The sequence below is a fragment of the Ruditapes philippinarum genome, unplaced genomic scaffold, assembly GCF_026571515.1.
Source record: "Ruditapes philippinarum isolate M1 unplaced genomic scaffold, ASM2657151v2 ctg1634_1_1_1_1, whole genome shotgun sequence".
Lineage (NCBI taxonomy): Eukaryota > Metazoa > Mollusca > Bivalvia > Venerida > Veneridae > Ruditapes > Ruditapes philippinarum.
In genome coordinates, this window is record NW_026866726.1 from 29,659 (window position 1) to 53,985 (window position 24,327).

Below are 24,327 nucleotides of genomic sequence, written 5' to 3' on the forward strand. Positions count from 1 at the left end.
GCTCTTTATAAATATGGACTAAAATCGAAATAAAAATCACTATTAAATCTTTTAATCATTCTTCATTGAAAATACTGTACTCGAAATATAACCTCAACTTACTGCGTTAATGATGTTTACTCTATGACGTCCAATCACCAAATGACCGAAGTCACCAGTGCGATACATTATACGCATGCGCTGATCTAAATTTAGAAATGACATTGTCCAATTTAACAGCAGTTTCTCTTTTCTTACGGACTAAATGTAACCAATCAGATAGAAGGATTACTTGACCAATGATTTTGATCACGTGACTATAAATAACATAAATAGATGAATAACGTCATGCCAAAAATAGCAGCCAATCAGATTTTAATACGTGTGTATATAAATGAATACTTATTAGCGTATTGGCATAAGCAAGATGAACGCCACTAACTGTACATCCTTCAACCAAAACATGGAATATTACGAAAGTAGACTTAAGACGTTCGATACGTATCCAAAATAATTACTCCCGAATAAGTACGAACTGGCAAGCGCGGGATTATACTACAGTGGGAAATCAGACTTGTGCGAGTGTTTCAGATGTCACATAAAATTAAGCGCCTGGGATAGATCGGACATTGCATTGAGAGAACATCACAAGTGGTCACCCAATTGCGAATATATTAAAATAGTAGGCGCTCCTCAACAAAAACCGCCCCCAATAGGCGGATTTGGTGCGTTTGTATCAACAACTAGGTCAACACCTTGCGGTTTTGGAGGATTTGGTGGTTTAAGTTCAACGGTATCTACTGCATCAAATTAGACGAAAAAAAAAAATGTTGACATTCATTTGTATAACCATAACATTGATAGTGTACTACTGTATTGTAACATATCTTTTGTGTTTGTTTTGTAAGAATATGTTTATCTGCGTATATTTTATCAATAAACATGTATGACTAGAAACAGGATTTGTCATCTATTAATCTCCTGCTCCTTCACCACCACCATTAATCTCCTGCTCCTTCACCACCACCACCAACCACCACCGCCGCCGCCGCCGCCACCGCCGCCACCGCCGCCACCACCACCGCCACCACCACCACCACTAACAAACAACAACACTTCACTCCAACGTAAGAAGGGTGACTAACCAGTATAAGAACGAATACTTCAGTGTACTTTTGTGTCTTTTTTTTTTATAATGAATCAATGTCCAATTTGTCAACAACTTTTCTCAAGACGCGACGTCATGTTGAGACATCATCGTAACCTGCACGAGACTGACGAAATTGTAAGAGATAAGCATTCATCACCACAAATAACCCCTGGGTCAGAAAAGATGACGTTTCAGCATCCGTTTTCGATGGTCGTCTCCGGGCCAAGCGGTAGCGGGAAAACCGAATGGACAAAAACATTGCTTTTATCCGATATAGTTAGTCCACCACCAGAGCGTATCATTTGGTGTTACGGTCAATGGCAGATTCTATACGACGAACTTCAGCGTAGAATACCCGGGATAGAATTTGTACATGGCATTCCCGACTACTTGAATAGTCCAAAGTATATTGACGGGCGTAAAAGGAACTTGATCGTTTTTGACGATTTGATGACAGAGGCCAAATGTGACCAGAGAATCGCCGATCTTTTTACCAAAGGCAGTCACCACAGGAACATATCTATCGTGTATCTAACTCAAAATTTATTTCCTCAAGGAAAAGCCTGCAGAGATATATCGCGTTGAATACGCAGTACCTAGTATTGTTTAATAACCCCATTGACAGACAACAGGTGGCTACGTTAGCGAGAAGAATATATCCTTCCTCCTATAACATCTTTATGAAACGCTTCGAACGAGCAACATCAAGACCTCACGGTTATCTAGTGGTAGACTTGAAATCCTCTACTCAAGAACATGACCGTTTACGCGAAAACATTTTTGAAAGTCAAGTTAGGAAAAGACAGCATGCGTATGATTCCGAAAATGAGTTTAGTGGAGAATCAAACATGTCTGACAATACTTTAAATGATGATGTTGATAATGATTATGAGGAAGAAGAGGAGGAAAATGAGTCAGAAAACGAAAAATATTGGAATGAAAAGAAAGTCTTTCATTACGGGACCTCCTGGTAAGCGCATAAAAGAGGAAATAGAAGAAGAACTTGCACGTCATGACATATGGGATCGAAGATTTCAAAAGCCCCTCAGACAGGCTCATTCAGAACAATTTAAGGAACGACTAAACAGTTACATAGATCAAGAGTACTCTTTCGATGATGCTCTTTCTCGAGCTGCAAATGATGTGTTGCCGCATTTAAGGAAAATGTTGAGACAAATTATGCACAATTTCTTATTGACTTTTATGTATTGCAAAAGGACCCTACTCAACAGCAAATTTTCCAGTCCGCGAGGAAACTTAGACATCAACACGGCATGAATTTTAAGGAATCTATTCGACAAGCCATTAAACTAAGAAAAGATCTGTTTGAGGTGATATGGCCCAGTCACGACATTAACATTCTAATCATGAGAACGATAAAAACGATGAGGTTGAAAATGCGTAAGAAGGATCGTCAGTCTTAAGTTTTACAACGTTACAATGGGTTCCATAGAAGTATACGATTATGAACAAATGAAATGGGTCCCTTATAAAGATGATCCAGATAAATGGTATCAACATTTCAAGACTTGGGGGATGGGTACGTTAAAGCCGATCATAAAGGCCGTTTACATTGTAGATAGCGGCCATTTGGCGTAAAAGAGTCGAAACACTAGAAGCGAAACTCAAAGCCACCGAGGAAAAGCTAAAATTAGCGGAAGAGGAGCTGAAAATACACAGCGTCCCTCAGTTAATTTGGTTAGCCCAGTGGCCCAAGCGATTGAAATTGCAAAATCGGAAGTTAAATGGAACAGAGATTCTAGTATACCGGAACGTAAGAAGCGCCGAACGGACAATGACTGGAGTCACTTGACTTACTAAAATGAACAATTATCAGTTAGAAAATATATTGCGAGGATATCCAGTGACAGTGTGTGCGGCTGATAAAATTCGCAAACAAAAGGAAGATTCGTAATTTCCAATACGGATACGAGCAATGGCCCTGGAAAACATTGGGTGGCTTTTTATTTTCCCACGAAAGGCCCTTACGAATTTTTCGACTCGATGGGAAATTGCCCGCAAGGCTATCAGGTTGGATTTGAGAAGATACTAAACAAGAAATACCTTATGTATAATGGGCAGCTACAACAGTCTTCGTCTAACGTGTGTGGACTTTATTGCGCGTACTACGTCATCAAACGATATAGAGGAAAATCAATGAGAAAAATTGCCAAAAAATTTAATCCACAACGAAAAAAGCTCAATGATTACCTTATAGTGTCTAAAATGATGAAACTGGAAGAAATCCAATAACTAAAGCTACTAGACAAAATGTATCATTACTCTTAACACCATAATTATTGTTTCAGAATGTTGTATGTTAATAAAATAAAAATTGACATGTTTTGTTTTTTATTTTTCGCATGAGAAAACATGTATATCAAAATAAAAGATATGAATACATATATTGCCTTGTTATTTATGATGTATTGTCAGTGTAATTGACCACCTTCAATGCCTATCTTTGTGGTGTCCATGTTCATATCCCGTTCTGATAAGTACTTCCAATCTTTATCTATAGAGTGTGTTGGTTCATTGAGAAAAGCCCAGTTTCTGTTCCATTGAAAGGTTTACATACATCGACGTATTATTTTATATATTCTCCTGAGTGAGGATTGTTCTCCATTTAGATAGGTTGAACTGCTTGATACCCATAGGTCACTTACTCATAATATACACTTTCTCATTGGTCAAATAATCCTTCTATCTGATTGGTTACATTTAGTCCGTAAGAAAAGAGAAACTGCTGTTAAATTGGACAATGTCATTTCTAAATTTAGATCAGCGCATGCGTATGATGTATCGCACTGGTGACTTCGGTCATTTGGTGATTGGACGTCATAGAGTAAACATCATTAACGCAGTAAGTTGAGTTTATATTTCGAGTACAGTATTTTCAATGAAGAATGATTAAAAGATTTAATAGTGATTTTTATTTCGATTTTAGTCCGTATTTATAAAGAGCGCCTTAAAACATTTCGTACGATACCAAACATGACCGGGTTATATTGACTAATAAAGGCGTAAATCCACATTTTACGCTTGAGTGATTTTACTTCATTTATCGGGCCCTATCCGAGTCAGCGATACAAAATTATACATTTTCTGAATCTAGTGAGTAATACCTTTCGTTCGATACAGGTATTGATAAGATCGGTCCGTTGCTTGGGGGAGAAAAAATGAATTTCACGCACGAGTGACTTGACATTCGGTTTGATCGCGTGACTAAAATGTACTCGTCAAAACCTTCAATTTGATACCATACACGGCTATGTTTCGTTCATAAACGAAAAAGTAATGCGTGTTTTTCCGCATGAGTGATTTTGTTTGCCATATTCAAACTCTCCTATCTCAAAAACGGTAAGAGATAGATCCATATAATAATACATTTTTCTGTATCTACTCGCAGAGATCTTTCAAACGGCATATAAATCTTACGGTTTTATGGACTTTTAAAAAATTGGTTTAAAAATCGCTAATTGGTCATAACTCGAAAACGGCTAAAAATCGAATCGAAAATGGAGGGTGTAAATGAAAGGTATTAAAATGTTCTTTCAATTGGTAGTGAAAAATTAAAAAATCATATCGTAAACGGTTGCCCTAAAGAGGAAAAAACCGGTTTGTAGCTTAATTTCTTTGAATGAAATTTCTCAAAAAATATACGCAAGGGAATGAAATTTCATTCTAATTGTAAAAAACAGCATTTTGTAGACTAAAAAACAAAACAGTATTAGGTATAAGTCATAATTCTATAAGTTGCAACATTTTCTACAAATTTTAATCCTTATTTCAGCAGTCTGTTTTGCATTAAGTAAACATTTCGCTGACCGGGGACCCTTAGAAAGTACACTATTGATAAAATCAATGTCCATTATACCGCATTTCGGGTTTATATAAACAAACGCCAAACAGCGCGATGACTGTAAAGGGATTAATTTTGACATATGAATAGACCATTGTTAAAGTATTCGTCCCTAAATAAACAAGACGCCAAACATCGCGGCGACTTTAAAGGGATTAATTTTGACAGTTAAATGAACCTTTGTTAAAGTTTCCGTCCTTAAACAAACACAAGCCAAATAATGTAAACAAGTTAGGCTTGGCACTTGAATAGACCATTGTTAAAATATTCGTCCCTAAATAAACACAAGCCAAACAGCGTGGCAACTTTAAAGGGATTAATTTTAACAGTTTGAATGGACCATTGTCCGCACATCTGCTCTTAAATCAACATACGCCAGACATTGTTGACATTCTGAATGGATTAATTTTGACACCTGAATAGCCTTTTGTCCGTTTTTAAATTAGCTAATGAGGTCACTAAAACCGGTCATGCATATTAAGGAATGCAAAAAACTTGAAAGAGTCATTTCGTTGCGGAACGCCGAAAAGTCAACATCGTATGTATGTATTTTACGCAAATATTTATTAAATTATTTTACAGTAAAAGTCCTTATTATTATCTTATATAGAAACATTATTTGACTGACTCATAATATCGAATTAAATTGAAAATTAATTTCATATATTTTGTTATATGTTAAAAAAAGTTTTTATGAAGAAACACATTTAAATTAATTAATTGTCTTATTCATTGTATTATAAAGAGTCAATTAGTCAGTCAGTTTTCAATTATATCTTATTACTAACGCATTTTCTTTTATTTGGAATGTTTATAGAAAACACATTTGAAATAATATATTAATATTGAATTAAGTTTTTAATACTATTTTTATTAATAATGTTATATAAATAATACAGACTATTATTTAAATACAAAATGTCCTAATTAAAAGGTAAGTCATTTTTATTCATATTTTTTATGGATACATGTGTATAATTTTCATTTGAAATGTTATCTCCCCGTCTAGGGCCGAGGACCTGACCTTCAATGTCCGCGATTCAAGCCCAAAATTTTGTATACGAGTCAGCTCCGTATACTTCCGGGAGATTACAAATGAATTTCTAAATATAGAACGATGATGTCATTCTAAAAAAAGAATCCAATATGGCGCCGCGCATGCGCAATCGTGACGTTAAACCGGCCCCTATACTACTTATGTGTGTAGAGTTTTAAACATGACATTAACTTTGTGTGAAGTCAAAACATGTTTATTTCATATTTACAAAGAGACTGTGTAGCAATTATCAATATTTTCTGATATCAAATTTGAGCATAGTATATCTTTAACAAAGACTATAAAAAAGAATTTAACAAAAAGTTGCCTCGACTGGGATTTGAACTCCAAACCTCAAACACACTAAACGAGCGCGTAACCATAAGTTATACAATCAATGTCTGAATAAAATCAAGTCATTCTAAATTCCATTGCATTTCGGGTTTGTAATCCTTATTAATTTCGAGGTATTTTGTTCAGGATAAACCTGTTGTTTAAAATTGAAGTAAATAATTTAGTGAAAATCTTCTCGCCCAAACAGTCTGACATGTAGAATCTATATATTCCACTACTCGGTTTGTGTAGTATTCGGTAATCGACATCGCTAAAAATAGCATTTTCATTGATTAAATTGTTCATTTATTGACAATTCTATAAGCCAACCCTGCTTTTAAACTTTGAATGCGTTGTAATTTGTTGGATACTTCTAACAAAATAAATGAGTAAGATACAATCTGGGACGCACCTAATGTAGATCTTCAGTAGATCTCCTGTCTGTGGTGCTTCTAGATTGCTGATCGACCTCCATCATCAGCATGGTGCTCGCCGTCATTGATATTTCGGCCCTTATCCATGTATATCTGCTGGCGAGTGGGCCCACCGTCTTACGGTGTGGAGGTCGATTGCTTCCAGCTCTTCTCCTTTCGTCTCAGCCACAGCCAGCTAGACGCACGCTCGGGAGCTTGGCTCAGTCTCTGGATTGTCCTACGTCTATCCCTTCCAGTAGTTCCTATCGCTGTCATCAGTCGGCACACAGATTTCGAACAGACCCCTTGCACATCTACTTCAATAGGAAACAGCCATGTTTGCCAGCCTCTCTGTCTACATTGGTTGAGTAGCTCTGTATACTTTGCTTTCTTCCTCTCGTAGGCCTCTTCACATCTTGTCTCCCAAGGTACTGTTACTATCGATCATGATGAGTTTCTTTCCTTTTTCTCTTTTTTAAATCGCTAGTTTTAAGCTGTTTTGAGAACTACTTGTTGTTAGGTGAAACTTCTGTGTAAGAGATTGAATGTCAGCTTTGTATTTGCCTATCTTCGATCAGAAAATACAAAAAACTGTTCCAACATAAGAGTTTTGTGACCTTGAACTTTGATCTATTTGCCTCAAAAACAAAAGGTTTTTTTACCGAATGAAGGCAATTCTATGAAGTTTAAAAACTGTGTTTATAAGTACTTGTATGACCTACCACAGATTCGAATGAAAGGTACAACAATTTCTGAAGGAAAAGAATTATGAAATATGTTTTAGAAAAATGCGTTTCGTGTATTTGCCTGAAAATATATGGCTTGGATATTATGTAGAAAGTATTGCTGTTGCTCTACAAATGTTTGTGATTTTTTATAAATAATTCTTCTATGATAGAATAAAATGGTATTGACATCGAGGTCACTAAATTTACATAGTGATATATGGAAAACAACATTTAAATCTTGTAAAAATTACTTGGCTAGGAACCTAGCTATTTTCTACTGGACCTCTGCATAGGCTGTACAAATCCTGCCCATATGGACAATTGTAGCCCCTCCTGGGGTTCACTTCAGATACACGCAGTGATGATTAAAGGACCAAAGTATTTTAACTGAGTCTTCAGATTTTAAGAACCTGTTCACTTACATGTATGAAATCAAAATTTGATCATGATCGTGACCTACTCAGGCTACCAGATTGAAGAAATGGTGACCTTTGCAATGCCTGTTTGGCGAGCACTCTCAATCCATCACATCCATCTTGTTTTGATTATTTTTCTTTGTATGCTTGTAATTTCCAATGAAATAAGTAAACATGTATCTTCTATGCCATCAACATTTAAATCAGTGGATTGGATTCTGGCTACCTAAGAGACAGTGTGACTGCAATGTTACCCAAATGCCCTTGAACAATTATATTTTTATAGTATTTGATAAGCAATATTTCCTTATTAATAATATTATACACGTACAGTGATACCGAATTATATTTCAAAGTCACAAGAGGCACATAAAACATTTATTTAAACAGTTTTCAATCAGTTTTAAAATGTTGGTCATGATGAAAAATAATGTTTTCTTTGGATATGCCTTAAAGGAACTCTACTGACGTCTAAAAGCCTAGAAACTCTATAATTTGAAAATCTTTCATAACGTTAAATCAACTGGGGGCAATTAAGGCAGAATAAAAGGATAATAATAAAGAAATTTATCAAAAATTAATCAGAAAAATCGATATCTAGTTGGAAGCTTAGCCAATTTTTGTTAAGTGTTTAAACACTTCGATTTAGGTCTTTTTGCATAACAAAAAATCATTATTCTAAATCATTGATAATCAGTATGGATTCCAAAAGGGAAAATAACAATCGACTGTCATTTCCTTTTTCATGCTATAATAAATAAAGCAATGTATTCCCGAAATAAATAATACATGTACTGAGCATTCATAGATTTTGAAAAAAGGTTTTGACGGATTAGAAAGGTCATTAATATTTTCAAAATCTTGTGAAAAGGGATCGGTTTTTAGCTCGACTATTCGAAGAATATGAGAGCTATTGTAGTCGCCCCGGCGTCGGCGTCAGCGTCCGCGTCGGCGTCTGCGTTGGTTAAAGTTTTTTGTAAAGTCAAATATCTCAATCATTACTTGAGATATTCAATTGAAACTTACAATACTTATTTATAGTAACAAGGTACATCAGATTGACAAGTTAGATAACTCTGCCAACAATATTGACAGAATTATGCCCCTTTTTAACTTAGAAATTTTGGTTAAAGTTTTTTGTAAAGTCAAATATCTCAATTATTGCTTGAGATATTCAATTGAAACTTACAATACTTATTTATAGTAACAAGGTACATCAGATTGACAAGTTGGATAACTCTGCCTACAATATTGACAGAATTATGCCCCTTTGGAACTTAGAAATTTTGGTTAAAGTTTTTTTGTAAAGTCAAATATCTCAATTATTGCTTGAGATATTCAAATGAAATTTAAAATACTTTTTTATAGTAACAATGTACATCAGTTTGCAAAATTGCATAACTCTGCCTGCAAAATTTGAAGAATTATTTGCCCCTTTGAAACTTAGAAATTTTGGTTAAAGGTTAAAGGTCTTCAAAGATATTTACTTGAAACTCTACACATGCACTTAGGGTCATAATTGGAGGGTCATAATTGTATGTCACTGACCAACTTCCATAACTCTATCTTGCATTAAGGCTGATTCATATCCCCTTTTCTACTTATAGTCTCTTGGTTAATGTTTACATGCAAGTTTTACATATCTCAATAACTATTAAAGATATTTATTTAAAACTTCACATATGCATTTAGGGTCATAATTGTAGGTCACTGACAAAGATCCATAATTCTATCTTGCATTTAGGCTGATTTTTCCCCTTTTTTCAACTTAGAAATTCATGGTAAAATTTTGCTTGTAAGCTGTTATCTCAATTACTACTGAAGGGTTTGTGCCCTTATTTGGGACAATTTTATGCATTCATAATAATAAAGCAGTGATTTACTTGATAAAACATCTTAGTTAGAAGCCTATGTACCTTTTCTGTTAAATTTATGTATTCATAGGTAATTAGTATTATTATACTCAATAAAACAACCTTGTGACATTACCTTCCGAATAGTCAAGCCAATACTGTATAATTAGACTCTCTCTAAGGCCTATAACATGAATTTATTTTATTAAAAAAAAATTAGACCTTTTGTGATCTTAAAAAATTTAACATTATCAAGGCTCTTTTACTATCAATCACATAGAATAGTCGAGCGTGCTGTCCTACCGACAGCTCTTGTTATACTTCTTAAAGCTATCCAGTACATAATTATGTAGCGGTAACATAGAATGCAAAACTGAAATATCCCTATTCCATATCAGGCTTAAAGTTTTTGTTCTTTTGTGAACGATATGTTAACCAGTTTTTCACGATAATATTGAGGACATCTTTATTTTTAATGAAATTAAGTTATCCATACGTCTTTTTGTCGATGGTGCTGTACTTACGGCATAGCGGAAGCGCTACAGACATTACTTAATGATGTTTAAATATGTTTTAATTAAATGTAAACGCTGATTAATCAAATACAAGTACATTGATTGTTTAGCAAGGGCGTCATACGACACACAATTTTCTTTTCAATGGTATTATAACTCTTTGTATTAGTAAAATCGTTCGTATATCTACGAAATACCTTATTTAAAAACGGCCTCAAAAGAAACATTCACAACATTCTTTATTTGCTTTACATAATTTATTTATTGTTTTTTTTTAAAATCAAATATACCTATCTAATCTATTCCGACAAGAAGAAGGTAAAATATTAGACATGGCGCCAAAATTGGCAATCACGACGGTAAAGATGTTGAGTGTATGCATATATATATGAGCCGTGGCACGACAAAACCAACATAGTGCTTTTGCGACCAGCATGGATCCAGACCAGCCTGCGCATCCGCGCAGTCTGATCAGGATCCATGCTGTTCGCTTACCAACTCTATTACAAGTGGAGAAACTGACAGCGAACAGCATGGACCCTGATCAGACTGCGCGGATGCGCAGCCTGGTCTGGATCCATGCTGATCGCAAACCCACTATGTTGGTTTTGTCGTGACGCGGCTCATATATTGTACATTCTTGAGAAAGACGATTATTACTAAAATCGGCATTAAAATCAACTAATCTAGGTGTCCTTACGGTATCCTATGAGAGCACAATGTAACATCCCAGTTACACAGAGCCATCTGTGATTGATTGGTAGTTTTTTTTAGCCTGAGCATATGCTCAGGGTGAGCTATTAGGATCACTCTTCGTCCGTCGTCTGTCGTCCGTTCTCCGTTGTCCGTTCACACTTTTCAAACGGCATCTTCCATGAAACCATAAGGCAGATCATAATGAAACTTCACAGGGATGTTCCTTGTGTGAAGCCTTAACAAAGTTGTTCAAAGAATTCCATTCCATGCAGAACTCTGGTTGCCATGGCAACCAAAAGAAAAAACTTTAAACATCTTCTTCTAAAAAACCCAAAGAGCTAGAGCTTAGATATTTGGCATGAAACATCTTCTAGTGAGTGTCTACCAAGATTGTTCAAATAAAATCCCTGGGTCAAAATTGGCCCCGCCCCAGGGGGTCATTGATTTTCCCTATGTGCATATAGTAAAAACTTTAAAAAATCTTCTTTTAAAGAACCCAAAGAGCTAGAGCTAAGATATTAAGCATGAAACATCTTCTAATGAGTGTCTACCAAGATTGTTCAAATAAAAGCCCTGGGTCAAAATTGGCCCCGCCCCAGAGGGTCATTGATTTTCCCTATATGCATATAGTAAAAACTTAAAAAAAATTCTTGTAAAAAACCCAAGGAGCTAGAGCTTAGATATTTGGCCTGAAACATTTTCTAATAGATGTCTACCAAGTTTGTTCAAATAAAAGCCCTGGGGTCAAAATTGGCCCCGCCCCAGGGGGTCATTGATTTTCCCTATATGCATATAGTAAAAACTTAAAAAATCTTCTTCTAAAAAACCCAAAGAGCTAGAGCTTAGATATTTGGCATGAAACATGTTCTAATGGATGTCTACCAAGTTTGTTCAAATAAAAGCCCTGGGGTCAAAATTGGCCCCGCCCGGGCTGAATATGTGTATAGCAAAAACTTAAAAGTCTTCTTTGAAAAAACCCGAATAGCTTGAGTTTAGATATTAAGCATGAAACATTTTTTTTAGTAAGTGTCTACAAAGATTGTTCAAATAAAAGCCCTTGGGTCAAAACTGGCCCTGCCCCAGGTGTGTCATTGTTTTTAACTATATGTGTAAAGAAAAAAACTTGACCAGCTAGACCTTAGATGTTAAGCATGAAATATCTTCTAATGGGTGTCTACCAAGTTTGTTCAAATAAAAGCCCTGGGGTTTAAACTGGCCCCGCTCCGGGGGCCTTTATACAGGTGAGCGACTTCAGGGCCATCATGGCCCTCTTGTTTTAGTGAACCGATGACAACGTATTTAACACCTATATCACCACCTATTGGTCACCTGTTTTCCACCTATCGATTGCTATTTGGGAAAGATAAGTTTTATCGGTGAAAAATTACTGATTGGGATTTTTAAACATGTTTAAAATTCTCGATCGGTGAAAATATTTTACAAATAACCGACAGCAACCTATATCACGGGATATGCAAGCTCTTAATCACTGATATCGACGATAGGACAAAGATAACCAAATATGAATCACCGGCCATATCTGACAGAAAGTGTTTAACTACTGATGACTAGCTATCTATTTCAGCATTTTTATCACCGATCCAGCCCCGTATGAGTTTGGTTTCCGTCACCGATGGCCGTTTACACAGAAAACCAGAAATAAAATCACGCATGACAACCGAGTAAATTTAAAATTAAATGACCGATTGGGGACCGACCGTCTGTGTAACTGGCCCTTTAAATGATTATGATTGAATACTAGTAAAAGATTTTGAGCTCAGAAAATGACTCTATTTTTAATGTACTGAAAGTTGATATCAATGTCTCAAATAATGGAACTAATTAGGCATACTAATTAATTCAATGAATTACATTGACGAGATAGGGTTTTCTTTTTATGGTAACAGCATAACGAAATTAATATATAAAAATTACAAATTTAGAAAAAATGATAGAATATATCATATACATAAACAAACTTGGAAATCATAATTAAATATGTCAAGAAGACAGTTAAAGTATGTATACATTTATGTAAATTCTCACTCGCCTTTACAACATTATTACATTTAAAGCAAATTATTATAAGAAAAAAAGAACTAAATAATAAATAAGAAAGTCTGATTAACATGTATATTATTACAAAGACTTATTTTTATTTACATGACTGTATTATAAACATTTTGATTTGTTTGTTTGTAAAAATGGCTTACGCTTTACCAATATTATACCTGTGTTTTTTTTATATATAGGTACGGATTTTTTTTTTAAATCGGACTTTTGAGCGATTATTGATAAAATTTCAAGCTGATGGGCGATATCATAAACTTTTGTATTTAGTGGTGTTCAACCTTTAGGTCTTGCGTAACAAGAGGGAAATATCGGTATTAAAATCATTCGATTTATCGCGTGTAAAGGATGGAAAAAGTGAGTAATTGTCTTGTAAGAAATTTAATACATTCTGTTTATTATATTATTCCATTGTTACGGAATGTCAAGGGATAAGAAGTAACTTGTATACAATTTTAGTCAAATGTGTTGCAATATAGGTTAAGCACAGGTAAATAGTTGAAAACCACTAAATATTTTTTTCTTTCTTTTTCTGTAGTAAAATTTATATTTTAAAGTGCACATATTAAAAAGTTAATATAATTAATAAAGACAATCGGAATCTTTTCTGCTCTTTATTGATAGTATTGTTTGATAAAAAATCTTACAACAAGTGAATTAATCTCTCCAACCACGTAAGGCTCTGAATGCAGCAGAATTGATAATGAATTATCATATGTATGCAGAATGACAAGTCTTTTGATATTTTCGATAATATATATCCTTAAGCATCAATTTACCATAAATTAGCAACAATATGTTTAACAGAACTGACCTATAATAGACTTGGTGATACCAAGTTTTCAGTTCTCATTCCTATACTGTAAGGTTACCTCCCCTTTTCAGAATTGTTTAATTCAATTTTATATTAAATTATTATTTGTGTCTTTTATTTTAGATTGATGAACTGAACCGAAGCAATGTCCACATGCGAGACAAGGAATATGTGATGAAAGTTATCATGAAAATGGTGAATGATGGACCTGACAAGTTACAAGCAAGTATTTTGACGACAGTTTATATTACCAAGTTTATATTACCATTGCAATTTGCAACGGAAGTAAAACTTCCAACATCTCTGTGTCAAAAATTGACATTCGATTCGAATTCCATACATAAATCATTTTTTGTTGTTACTTAATTTTATCATGTGAGCTTACATTTTTACTTTAGTACTACATCAAGTGGAGTATTAATAATCACAAACAATTATTTCCAGTCCCATCACGTCAAAAAATCTCAGTGGAGTCCCTTTAACCCTTAACCTTACTTTACGCTGAAAGTTGTATCAGTTGAGCAATTCAGGTTTCCTATTCGAATTAGACATATAAATATAGTTAGTTTGCACTAATAACTGGCGTTGCTTATTGAATCCATGTTTCCTATCGCCATTCCTATCTTTTAATTTATATTCATAGGTCTAAAGTACATGTTTATATAAAGATGGTCTTTTTAATGAATATTGTGTTTAATCTTCTTAAAGATATTATTAATTCCCAGATTGAATTTAAAAGAAATTAATTGTTAGTCTGTATGTTATTTGTATTAATGCCAAATGATTGTGTTTTGTTAGCTTGATTATTTCCTTTTTACTGTACCCTGCAGGTATGTTCAGACTTTGATGAAACTATTACAAACTATAAAGGACCTGGCACCTTTAGTAAGTATGCAGTTCCTGAAATGAGCTTCATCTTCAACACTGGCAGCACAAGACTGACAGAAATATAATTCTTTTTAATTTTTGATTAACTGTATGATTATAGTAATAATGATTTGGCATTAACGTTTCAGAACTCAAACAATTATGTATCATTATTTATATGTAGCTCATTTCTGGATTTTCAGTTTAATTTTTAATGAATGTTTGTTTTGTTTTGTTTGATTGGGTTTTACGTCATGTGCACCGACACAGTATAGGTCATATGGCGACGTTCCAGCTTAAAACTGGTGGAAGAAGACCTCAGGTGCCCTTGTGTGCATTATTTCAGGCACCAACGGGCACCTGAGTAGAACCACCGACGTTCCGTAAGCTAGCTGGATAGTATTATGAATGTAAAAGTGCAATATTACTTTGAAATCTCCTTATCAACTCGCGCTTCAAGAAAGGTTTTCTTGTATTTGTAAACTAAAATAATTATTAAAATAAAATAATTTTTATCTTATGTCTTGCATAAAATTTACTATATTATATATTCTGCTTCTTTTACTTGCCTTAAAATTTGTGCAATTTCTGTTTAGACAATGGAATCAAAAAGGTTTAAGAGAATTTTTGTTTCACTTTATAGAGTGAGTTACAATTTGTTTGTGAACACAGGCGTATTGGTTTGGTTGTCATTCACATTTTGAATATTTTCAGATGTCTTAGAGGAAGGTGGCTTACCAGAGGATTACAAGGAAAAAGTATATATGTACAGAAACTGTCAATAGTTATATAGAAATGGCTGATAGTGGACTATCTACCTCATTGTTTTTTTAAATAATATAAATAATAATAGATTGAGTGTAAAATATATTGTTTGAAAAGTATGCGATTCCTATTTTTAAGATGTGATATTTTGATAATGATGTTGAAATGGATAGATACTGCTAGACAGAGTGTTGAACATGCGATTGAATAGCATGTTTTGGAAATGTCATTTTGCACAAAAAGCCACCTTTTAAGAAAAGAGGGCCTCCTAGTAGTATAGTGAACGATCAGTCAGGCTACACATAGTTAAGGTTCATTCAAAGTTTTGGCACTGTAATGCTATGAGGTGCGATTTCTTAAATTATGCCGCACTTTTCTAGAACATAACGTTAAAAGTTCAACGATGAAGAAAATCAAATCATATTGTTTAAATTGTTACAACATTTCTATTAATTTAACCTCGGCAGTCATTATACATTTTTTGCCGGACTAGTGTACGAATATTTTAGTTTTCAAAAGTTCGCTAACAACTTATATAGATAAAGAAGGAATACATTTATGTTAGATATATTTTCATTTGGAGAATACTCGTTTGATCTTTTTATGTGAAAAACTATGATAAATCATAAAGTATAAGAAATCAAAAAAGCAATTTTGTATTTGCAGGCAACAAAGATAAAAGACAAATACTTGCCAATTGAGATGGATCCGAATTTGTCAATTGAAGAAAAAATACCTCATATGATAGAATGGTTTGTACTATTATGAAGTTTATTTGTTGTGTTTTTCACACTTCCCCTGCTGATCAGCCTTTTCCATCAATATAGAGCCAAACGCGGTATGACCAGGTTAATGGTATCTCAATATTTGTATCACTGAAGCTTTAAAATGGATTGTTCCAAATTGGAAAAAATGTGCTTGTTCAAACTGTTTTAACAATATGTGTGTTTTCATTCGTTTATACTTCTTGTTTCAATGAATCCGTTATTAGGTCAAACTGAGTTAACTTAATTTGATTATAGGTTTGTCACAAGTGGGTCAACCAAATATGTTCTTATCTTATTTAACTTTGTTGTTTGCTGGCTGATGATGAATATAGCAAACATTTAGTTAAGGACAAATTTGTAATTAAATGTGATTTTAGAAACATTTTTCTAAACTTAACCCTTAAGCAGATGTTAGGTTATTTTATTTTTAGTCATCAGTGACTGATTAACGTTATACCAAAAAAACTCAACCCTCAAAAAAAATTTGTAGGATAATTATATGAAATTTTCTGGTATTTTGTTTTCATTTACAGGTGGACCCAGGGACATGACCTTCTTGTAAAATATGCATTATCTAAAGAAATGCTACACAACATGGTTGCCAACTCTACAGCAAGATTAAGGTTAATATAATAAGTTTGTTTTCCAAAATGCAATGTTGACATTATATCAATTGTCAAGGTCACAGTAGTAGATTGGTCACAATAGTAGATTGGACTTTGTATACAAATGTAATTTTTGGAAACGTACCAATAATAGATATTTTCAATTAAACCTCTGTTGCTTCTTATTGAGGTTTTAACTTGACTATTCAAAGTATAGTGTACAATGTAGCTATCTATTTAACCCTTATGTCAGCATTGGCTTAATCAACAACATTTCTTATTAAATTTTGAAACATAATACATCCCTGGCAGGCCTCGACACTAACTTTTTTATCAGGTGGTAAGCCGGGCCACTAGATTTGAAATTAAGGTGGTCCTTTCAGAAGTCAAGTGGTCAACTGTTATTATTATATCATTTTACTGCAAGTTTAGAAAAAAAAGTATGCTTAAAATTGATGACAAAGATGTATTATTAACCTTTAAAGAAAACAGACATTTTAGATATATATTTTTTTATCTTATCATAAATAAATTAAGGAGAGCGAGTTCTAAGTAGGTATTCTGTGGTGAAGTTATTTGGGTTTTTTTCTGGCTCATTCAAAAATACACATCAGGGCTAACTTATATATTGAAGTGATTTCTCCCTCAACTCAAGTTAGGGAATAGTGAAACCATTTGTGTCTGGGTTTGTTTCTTACTGTTATTCAAATATTCATTGCTGGTACGTGGTACGTCTTATAATCATGATAATCACATGTATCTTTTATAGATTAACATTTTAAATAAAAACTAATAAATTATCTTAAAACAAGGAAATATCTAAAGGATAAAAAATAAAAACAACTTTATATATAACTGTAGTTTAGCTTATTTTTCTCGCAGATTATAACTGTAGTTTAGCTTATTTTTCTCGCAGATTTATTATGAATATAGAATTTTTACCGCCCTGTTGCTTGTTGGTTGATAATTATTGTTTACATTGAGTATTTTTAACCTTTTATTTAAAAAAAAGTAATTTTAACTCTGGAAGAAATGGATCTCTTATCGTTAAACAGTAAAAATAAAGATAACTAGCAAAGAATTACTAGATGTATTTTTTCCAGTTCCTTTAGTTTGCAATTATTCATGTATATGAAATTAAAAGTTCATACAGTATCCCATACAATATCATAATTACCATTGTCGGATACCCACGTGTGATTAACATGTAACATAACATAAATGTTAAAGGTTCCGCCGTGGTAATCCGACGATGCATCATTACTAGCATCATTTGAATGCAATTTGTACCTAGCTTAATATCACAAATTCTTAACTCAACTTATATAATATACAAAATTTTAGCGACTTAAAATGAAAGTTATTGATGATTTAAGACCTTCTTTAACTAATCAGATTAATCTATTAATGAACCATATACATGTTCATAGAACAAATGGTTTTTAACAAAATGTATATAACATGTTTTTAACCAAATCACCAATCTCCCAAATGAGCCTTGCACAAACCAGAAAATTCAAGTGGTCCGACGGACCAGTGAATTTTAAAATTAGGTGGTCCTTGCCAAAATTAGGTGGTCTCGGACCAACGGACCACCGCTAATGTCGAGGCCTGGCCTGGGATCATAATATATGCCGCTTACTAAGTCCCATAACACTAGCATGGATTTTGACTGGGGTTTTATACCCCTTTGAAAATTTACAAGACTACTGTGGATACGTTTTTCAAACCAATGAAGGTATTCATTTATAATCTTCACACATGTCACCAGTGTCATAATGTAGGTGACTGTTCAAGACCAAAAGTTTAGCATGAACTCTCACTGACTTACTCCTATTTAGATATGACATTTGTTGTTTTTTATCAAGCACTGATAAATAGTCAAAATGGTATGGAGCATTAATCTTTTCTGTACTGAATATTGTGTCAAGGACATGGCCACATGTATTAGCAGTTAAATGCCAATTTTGTTTATTCCACCAGACACTTGTACAGTATGCAAAAAAATTGTATGTAGTAGATTTGGTAGACTAGTTATGAATATTTTCTCATGATTTACAATGTAAGTGCACTATTATCCAAAGAATTAATTACATTTTGTTCTTGTAAAGTTAAATGATAACTTTGTTTTGTATTTCCTTGCTTGTGTTTCAGAGATGGATGTGGAGAGTTTTTTGAGAAGCTGCACAAATTTCATATTCCACTACTAATTTTCTCGGCAGGAGTTGGTGACATCATACGTGAAATTATCTCCCAACATTCAACTTTCTATGACAACATGCATTTGGTATCCAATGAGCTGGACTTTGATGAAAACGTAAGCACACGTTTGTAATAGAAGAAATAAGATGAAAGTTGTAAGCTTGAAATACATGTTAATCTTTTTTTCCAAATAATTTAGATGTCCTCAACCCTTGATGCAAAGCAGTTGTCTACAAGGGTTGAGGCGTAAGAATTTGCATCCATCGTTCATCTCTGCGTGATCGTATCAGGCGACTAAATGGGATCTATTTACTGAAGTCACTGCATCTCTTAGCCCCAGCAGGTGGTTGTAAGTGTGTAACACCGCCTCCGTGGTCGAGGGGTTAGAGTCGATGACTTCTAATCCAGTTACCTCTTTGGCGTGGGTTCGATCCCCGGGAGATGCTTTGGTAGTTTAGCACGGAGGAAGGTAGTCTAGTACTGATGTAACTCTCCAGGAACGATGGTTAGGAAACTACCCGCCTACATGACTGAAATACTGTTGGAAAAGGCGTAAAATGAAATTGTAACACACGAGGTTATCCAAACTTTATTTTCCTGTTTTGGGGCCATATGATTGTGTTGGTGCGCCGCAAAACCAAATAAAAAAAACAAAGAACGCTACTATAAATTTTCACAAAGCAAAATTTTCATGAAGATTAATATCTCCATGTGACCTGTGAAAAGTAATAATTATGTACTTACTGCACCCTCTTTTAGTATATGTATTCTGTTTTTCAAATTATTCAGCTTCCACTATTAATTTTATTATTTTATTCAATACAGGGTAGAATGATCGGCTTCAAAGGCGAGATGATCCATGTTTTCAATAAAAATGAAAACGCTGTACATGAATCTGATTACTTCTCCAATCTAAGTCACTGTACCAATATCATACTAATGGGAGATTCTATTGGAGATCTGCAAATGGCAAATGGTGCTGAAAATGTAGAAGCTAAACTGACTGTAGGATTTCTAAATACAAGGGTAAGACTACTAAAGTTAAAAAGTTGTCATTAATAGTTTTAATATACATGTAACATACAGTAAGGATGACTGTTTATAATACTTCTATTCACAACTGCTGGTGATTAATGTTATATGTATCGACTGAAAAAAGATGCACTATACTTCATCATGGCGTTACTATTTTATGCCCCGGGTGTATAGTAATTTAACCGTCCGTCTTTCCATCTGTCCTTACAAGGTTAATTATAGCCGGAATTATCTTAAGTTCTACCTGTAGCAATGGCTTTATAACCTACACTCTTAATTGTCAGTACAAAGTACATGATCTTGGCAAGTTTCAAAATTATGCCTTTCATTTTTTTCCAAGTTACTGCCCTTTTCAGCACTTTGAAAATGGTTATAACATAAACCGTCATGTTGGATATATCTTAAGTTTTTAGTTTTCAGCATAATTTGGTTTTCCATTTTGTTCTTTTCCATTATTTATCTGCAATGTGGTATTTTTATTTTCTTGTTGAAGGTTGCCGACAGTTTGGAGTTGTTCAAAAGCAAGTATGACGTTGTGATATGTGAGGATGAATCGTTAGATATACCTAATGCAATTGTTAATAAAATTATAGGAACTCTCTGAATGAAACTGTTAGGTACTGTTTTAAATCCCCAAGGGTTAAATTAGGTCGTATTATAGGATGCTTGTTCGTCCGTCTGTTATCATGTTGTACGTGTAAACCTCCAGTAGTTAATGAGCTTTATTCAGTCCATAATCTTTATTGTAAAAAGAAAGAAACTTCATAAACAGTCAGTTTCAGTGGTAATTTCAACTGTTTTAAGTGGAAAAATGCTACAAAAAAATCTAAGATTTTGGCCCTTAAGTTCAAAATATTCGTGAAATCGTTAGTCCTTCCGTAAGTTAGCCGCACCGATGTCCGCTCAATAACTAAGACTGGCGTTTTGTGTTTATGCAAGGTAAGGACATGGCCAGCAGATAACCCCTATAGATTTTTGAGTCCAAGGTCACACTTGGTGTAAAATCTATCAATAATTTTAGAAGAAATAACCGTTGCTTTGCGACACTTACTCGGCGACATTTATTATACTAACACATAATGGTATATTGCTTTATTGCATTTGAGATAACTTTGCCAAAACTATTAGTGTCATATAATACTGAAATTAGTTAATAAAGGTGTTTTATTGAGTCACTTTGTAATGATGCACGGAGGCAAAGCTGGTAAACTTAAAGAAAATATCTGAACCACAATTTATCTTAATCCTTTCAGTGTCATATGATACCTGTATTTCGGCAATTGATTCGGGTCTACCGAAAATCATAAACAAGAAAATTTATATGCGTTATTTTAAGGAAACACAAAGGTCGCCAGGTCGTCATATTGAAAAGTAAACATTTTCTTAGAAATATTTGTAAGTATAGTGTTGGAATATAATGTATTTATAGCCGTATGCGGTTATCCGTTTTATTTAATTAAACTTCCATTATGTACACATAACTTCCAGTACAACGCTACCATTGGCGTCTGTTTTGTTGTTGTTGTTTCAAACATTTGACGGACATGAGCTTGATTTAATTTGATTAAAACCAGATAATAAATATCGCTTCGCTTAAAGAACCTGGCTTTCATTAAAAGGTCATACTCAACAAAATTATACTTAAATCGAGGTAATTTTCATGTACTTGGCATCAAAATACTAGTAGATAATATTTAATATCAAAGTTAATATGAAAAGTCTTCTTTTTATTAAGTTTTATTTAATCGAGATTGGCCTCCGTTGCTTGTGTGTACGGAAATCGTATCAGCACTTATAACTATACAAGTATAACTTTGTAACACGAAATCAGGCAACAATCTTGAATGAGATAATAATCTTTCAATGCGATAACATTTTAATTGAAAAAGTGTACACATTGACTAATGTATTTTGCTGGCAGCTATATTGACTTGATTATTTACAATTCTATCTGTTTTCTGGTTGCAATATTTTAACGTCTGTATGCAATGATTAGCACCAGACGGTATCTAATTTATCTCTGCTTAATGATCATCATTATGGTTATGTTATATGATGGCTTTAATGAAGAAATGGATGCTTTAAATGAACTTACAAATAGGCAAAACTCTATACTAAAAATGAAAACAATAAACCAGAAAGAGCGTTCAGCGTGGGACAATAAAAAGACAATTCAGTGGTTTGACATATATCATAACAATAGTGGACTTAGAAATCGGGCTTTGAACGTCGATTTTAATAAATGTAGTAATAAGAACTGCGAGTTACTAAAATATTTCGAATTTAAGTCACATGACGATGTGCTGCAGCACGGACCATTGGATGCAGATGCCGTTATTTTTCAAGGAAGCCATCTTGGTGAGATGTCACCACCACGCCGACGTGACAACGACCAGGTACTTCCATCATAAAAGTATATTTTATTAATAATCTTTACAAAAACAAGATATATATTATTGATACATTGTAGAATTAAAACGGGTTACTTTAATTGAAACATCTAGAATGTTCTACAAGAACATGTATGTGGCTTCATGTAAGTGCGGCTAAAACTATTTTGTATGTATTTTGGTTAAGTCGTATATTCTCTTGATTTTGTCGAATAGATAACTTTATTTAATCCAGAAAAAAGAATATCACACTATACAGTTTCGAAAAGAAAATTCAATTCTAGCATATCCAAATTAGGGGAGCGGCCAACCCTTTTGTTTATTGTGTAAAATTTTGCGTTGATGTAGAATTGATGTAAACATGTATTTATATATGTAGTAAATATTATTATACTAAACCAAATTGAAAGATTTAGGCCAATGTTTAATGTCAAGGTGAAACGTGTACTTTCACTGAATATTACAATTACTCGTATTATCAAATACACTTAACAAAGGCAAGTCTGCAGCTTATTGTATTGGTTTCGTTCAAGAACACTTCATTGAGTTTTGAGATTATGACCGTGAATACTTTTGTTACGTGTATAGTAAAGTAACTCCATAAAAAAGAACGACTTGACAAAGCTTTGTCTATAAATATTATGAATATTATCTTTTAATTTTTCTCTCTCTTTTCAATTCTTATACCTTTTCAATATATAATTTTGTAAGATTTTCTTCTTTCTTTTTTTAGGTATTTGTTTTCGCTGAAAGAGAGCCATGGTGGAATCTTGGTATTTACAACAGCATGGTGTCTCCAGCAAAACCTTATAAAACAGTAAAAGATGATCAGCTAGACTGGTTTTCTAAAAACATACCGAACGCCATTATAAATCCACATCATTACATTAATACAATAAAATTTCGAGACATGTTTAATTGGACAATGACGTACAGACGAGATTCTGATATTTCAATGCCTTATGGGAACATTCTTCATAAGAAAGAAGCTACCGACAACGATAAATTCATGTTGGAACAGAACAATAAAGAAAAAAATTATGATGACATTTTTGATAAAAAGGTTTACGATGCAGTTTGGCTGGTGAGTCACTGCACAACGAAATCAAAACGGGAAAGATATATAGCGAGTTTGAGGAAACACATAAACGTTGATGTTATAGGAAAATGTGGTGAGGACATGTGCCCTAAACAGAGAAAAAGGTCAGGTTGTTTGAAAGATATTGAACAAAAATATAAATTTGTTCTTTCTTTTGAGAATACTTTTCATAAAGACTATGTAACAGAGAAGTTATTTGACTGGTACTCTAAGGACATCATACCTGTTGTTTACGGTATGGCAGACTATAAGAAAATAGCACCAGCAGGGACAATTATTATTGCCGAAGACTATAGTTCACCCAAACTTTTAGCCCAATACTTGAAATACGTCGGTTCGAATCGTGACACGTATGTGAATTTTCTAAGACGAAAAAGACGATATGTAACAGTATCACATGACGTCATGCAGCAGACGTCGTATTGTAAGCTTTGTGATTGGCTACATCATCTGGACGACAACAGAAAGTCGTATCCTAAAATAGACCAATGGTGGCAACTGAACGATACATCTGGATTCAATAAACTGTATTCCCAAGCAATGCCCACGGATGGCATTAACAAAATAAGTTTGGGTTTTCTGTTTCTAGTTTTCGTTGCTTTAATAGTGATCGTCTGCACACTTGTACACAAAAGAATAGTGATACTACAGAAAGAGAAATTTGTTCTATAAATAATTTCAAAATGTCTAGAGAAAACAGCAAGAGATTTTCAAATGTTTTACGTCACGTGT

At 33.7% G+C, this 24,327-nt stretch overlaps 2 protein-coding genes across 3 annotated transcripts; both read left to right on the top strand.

The window, feature by feature from the left end:
• The first annotated feature begins 13,296 nt into the window (after positions 1–13,296).
• Positions 13,297–20,716, top strand: LOC132733512 (cytosolic 5'-nucleotidase 3-like). Of its 2 annotated transcripts, none has more exons than XM_060720168.1 (9): positions 13,297–13,408; positions 13,989–14,087; positions 14,696–14,750; positions 15,447–15,490; positions 16,164–16,249; positions 16,798–16,887; positions 19,024–19,186; positions 19,897–20,097; positions 20,600–20,716. In XM_060720168.1, exons 1-9 carry the CDS (start codon positions 13,400–13,402, stop codon positions 20,708–20,710), a joined length of 858 nt encoding a protein of 285 aa, XP_060576151.1. In that variant the 5' UTR covers positions 13,297–13,399; the 3' UTR covers positions 20,711–20,716. The 2 variants fall into 2 exon arrangements, with proteins under 2 accessions (XP_060576151.1, XP_060576150.1); XM_060720167.1 differs by having other exon boundaries at positions 13,311–13,423.
• A 1,310-nt stretch (positions 20,717–22,026) lies between these two features.
• Positions 22,027–24,267, top strand: LOC132733513 (alpha-(1,3)-fucosyltransferase C-like). The gene is made up of 2 exons (XM_060720169.1): positions 22,027–22,502; positions 23,230–24,267. Exons 1-2 carry the CDS (start codon positions 22,095–22,097, stop codon positions 24,265–24,267), a joined length of 1,446 nt encoding a protein of 481 aa, XP_060576152.1. The 5' UTR covers positions 22,027–22,094.
• Positions 24,268–24,327: the final 60 nt, after the last annotated feature.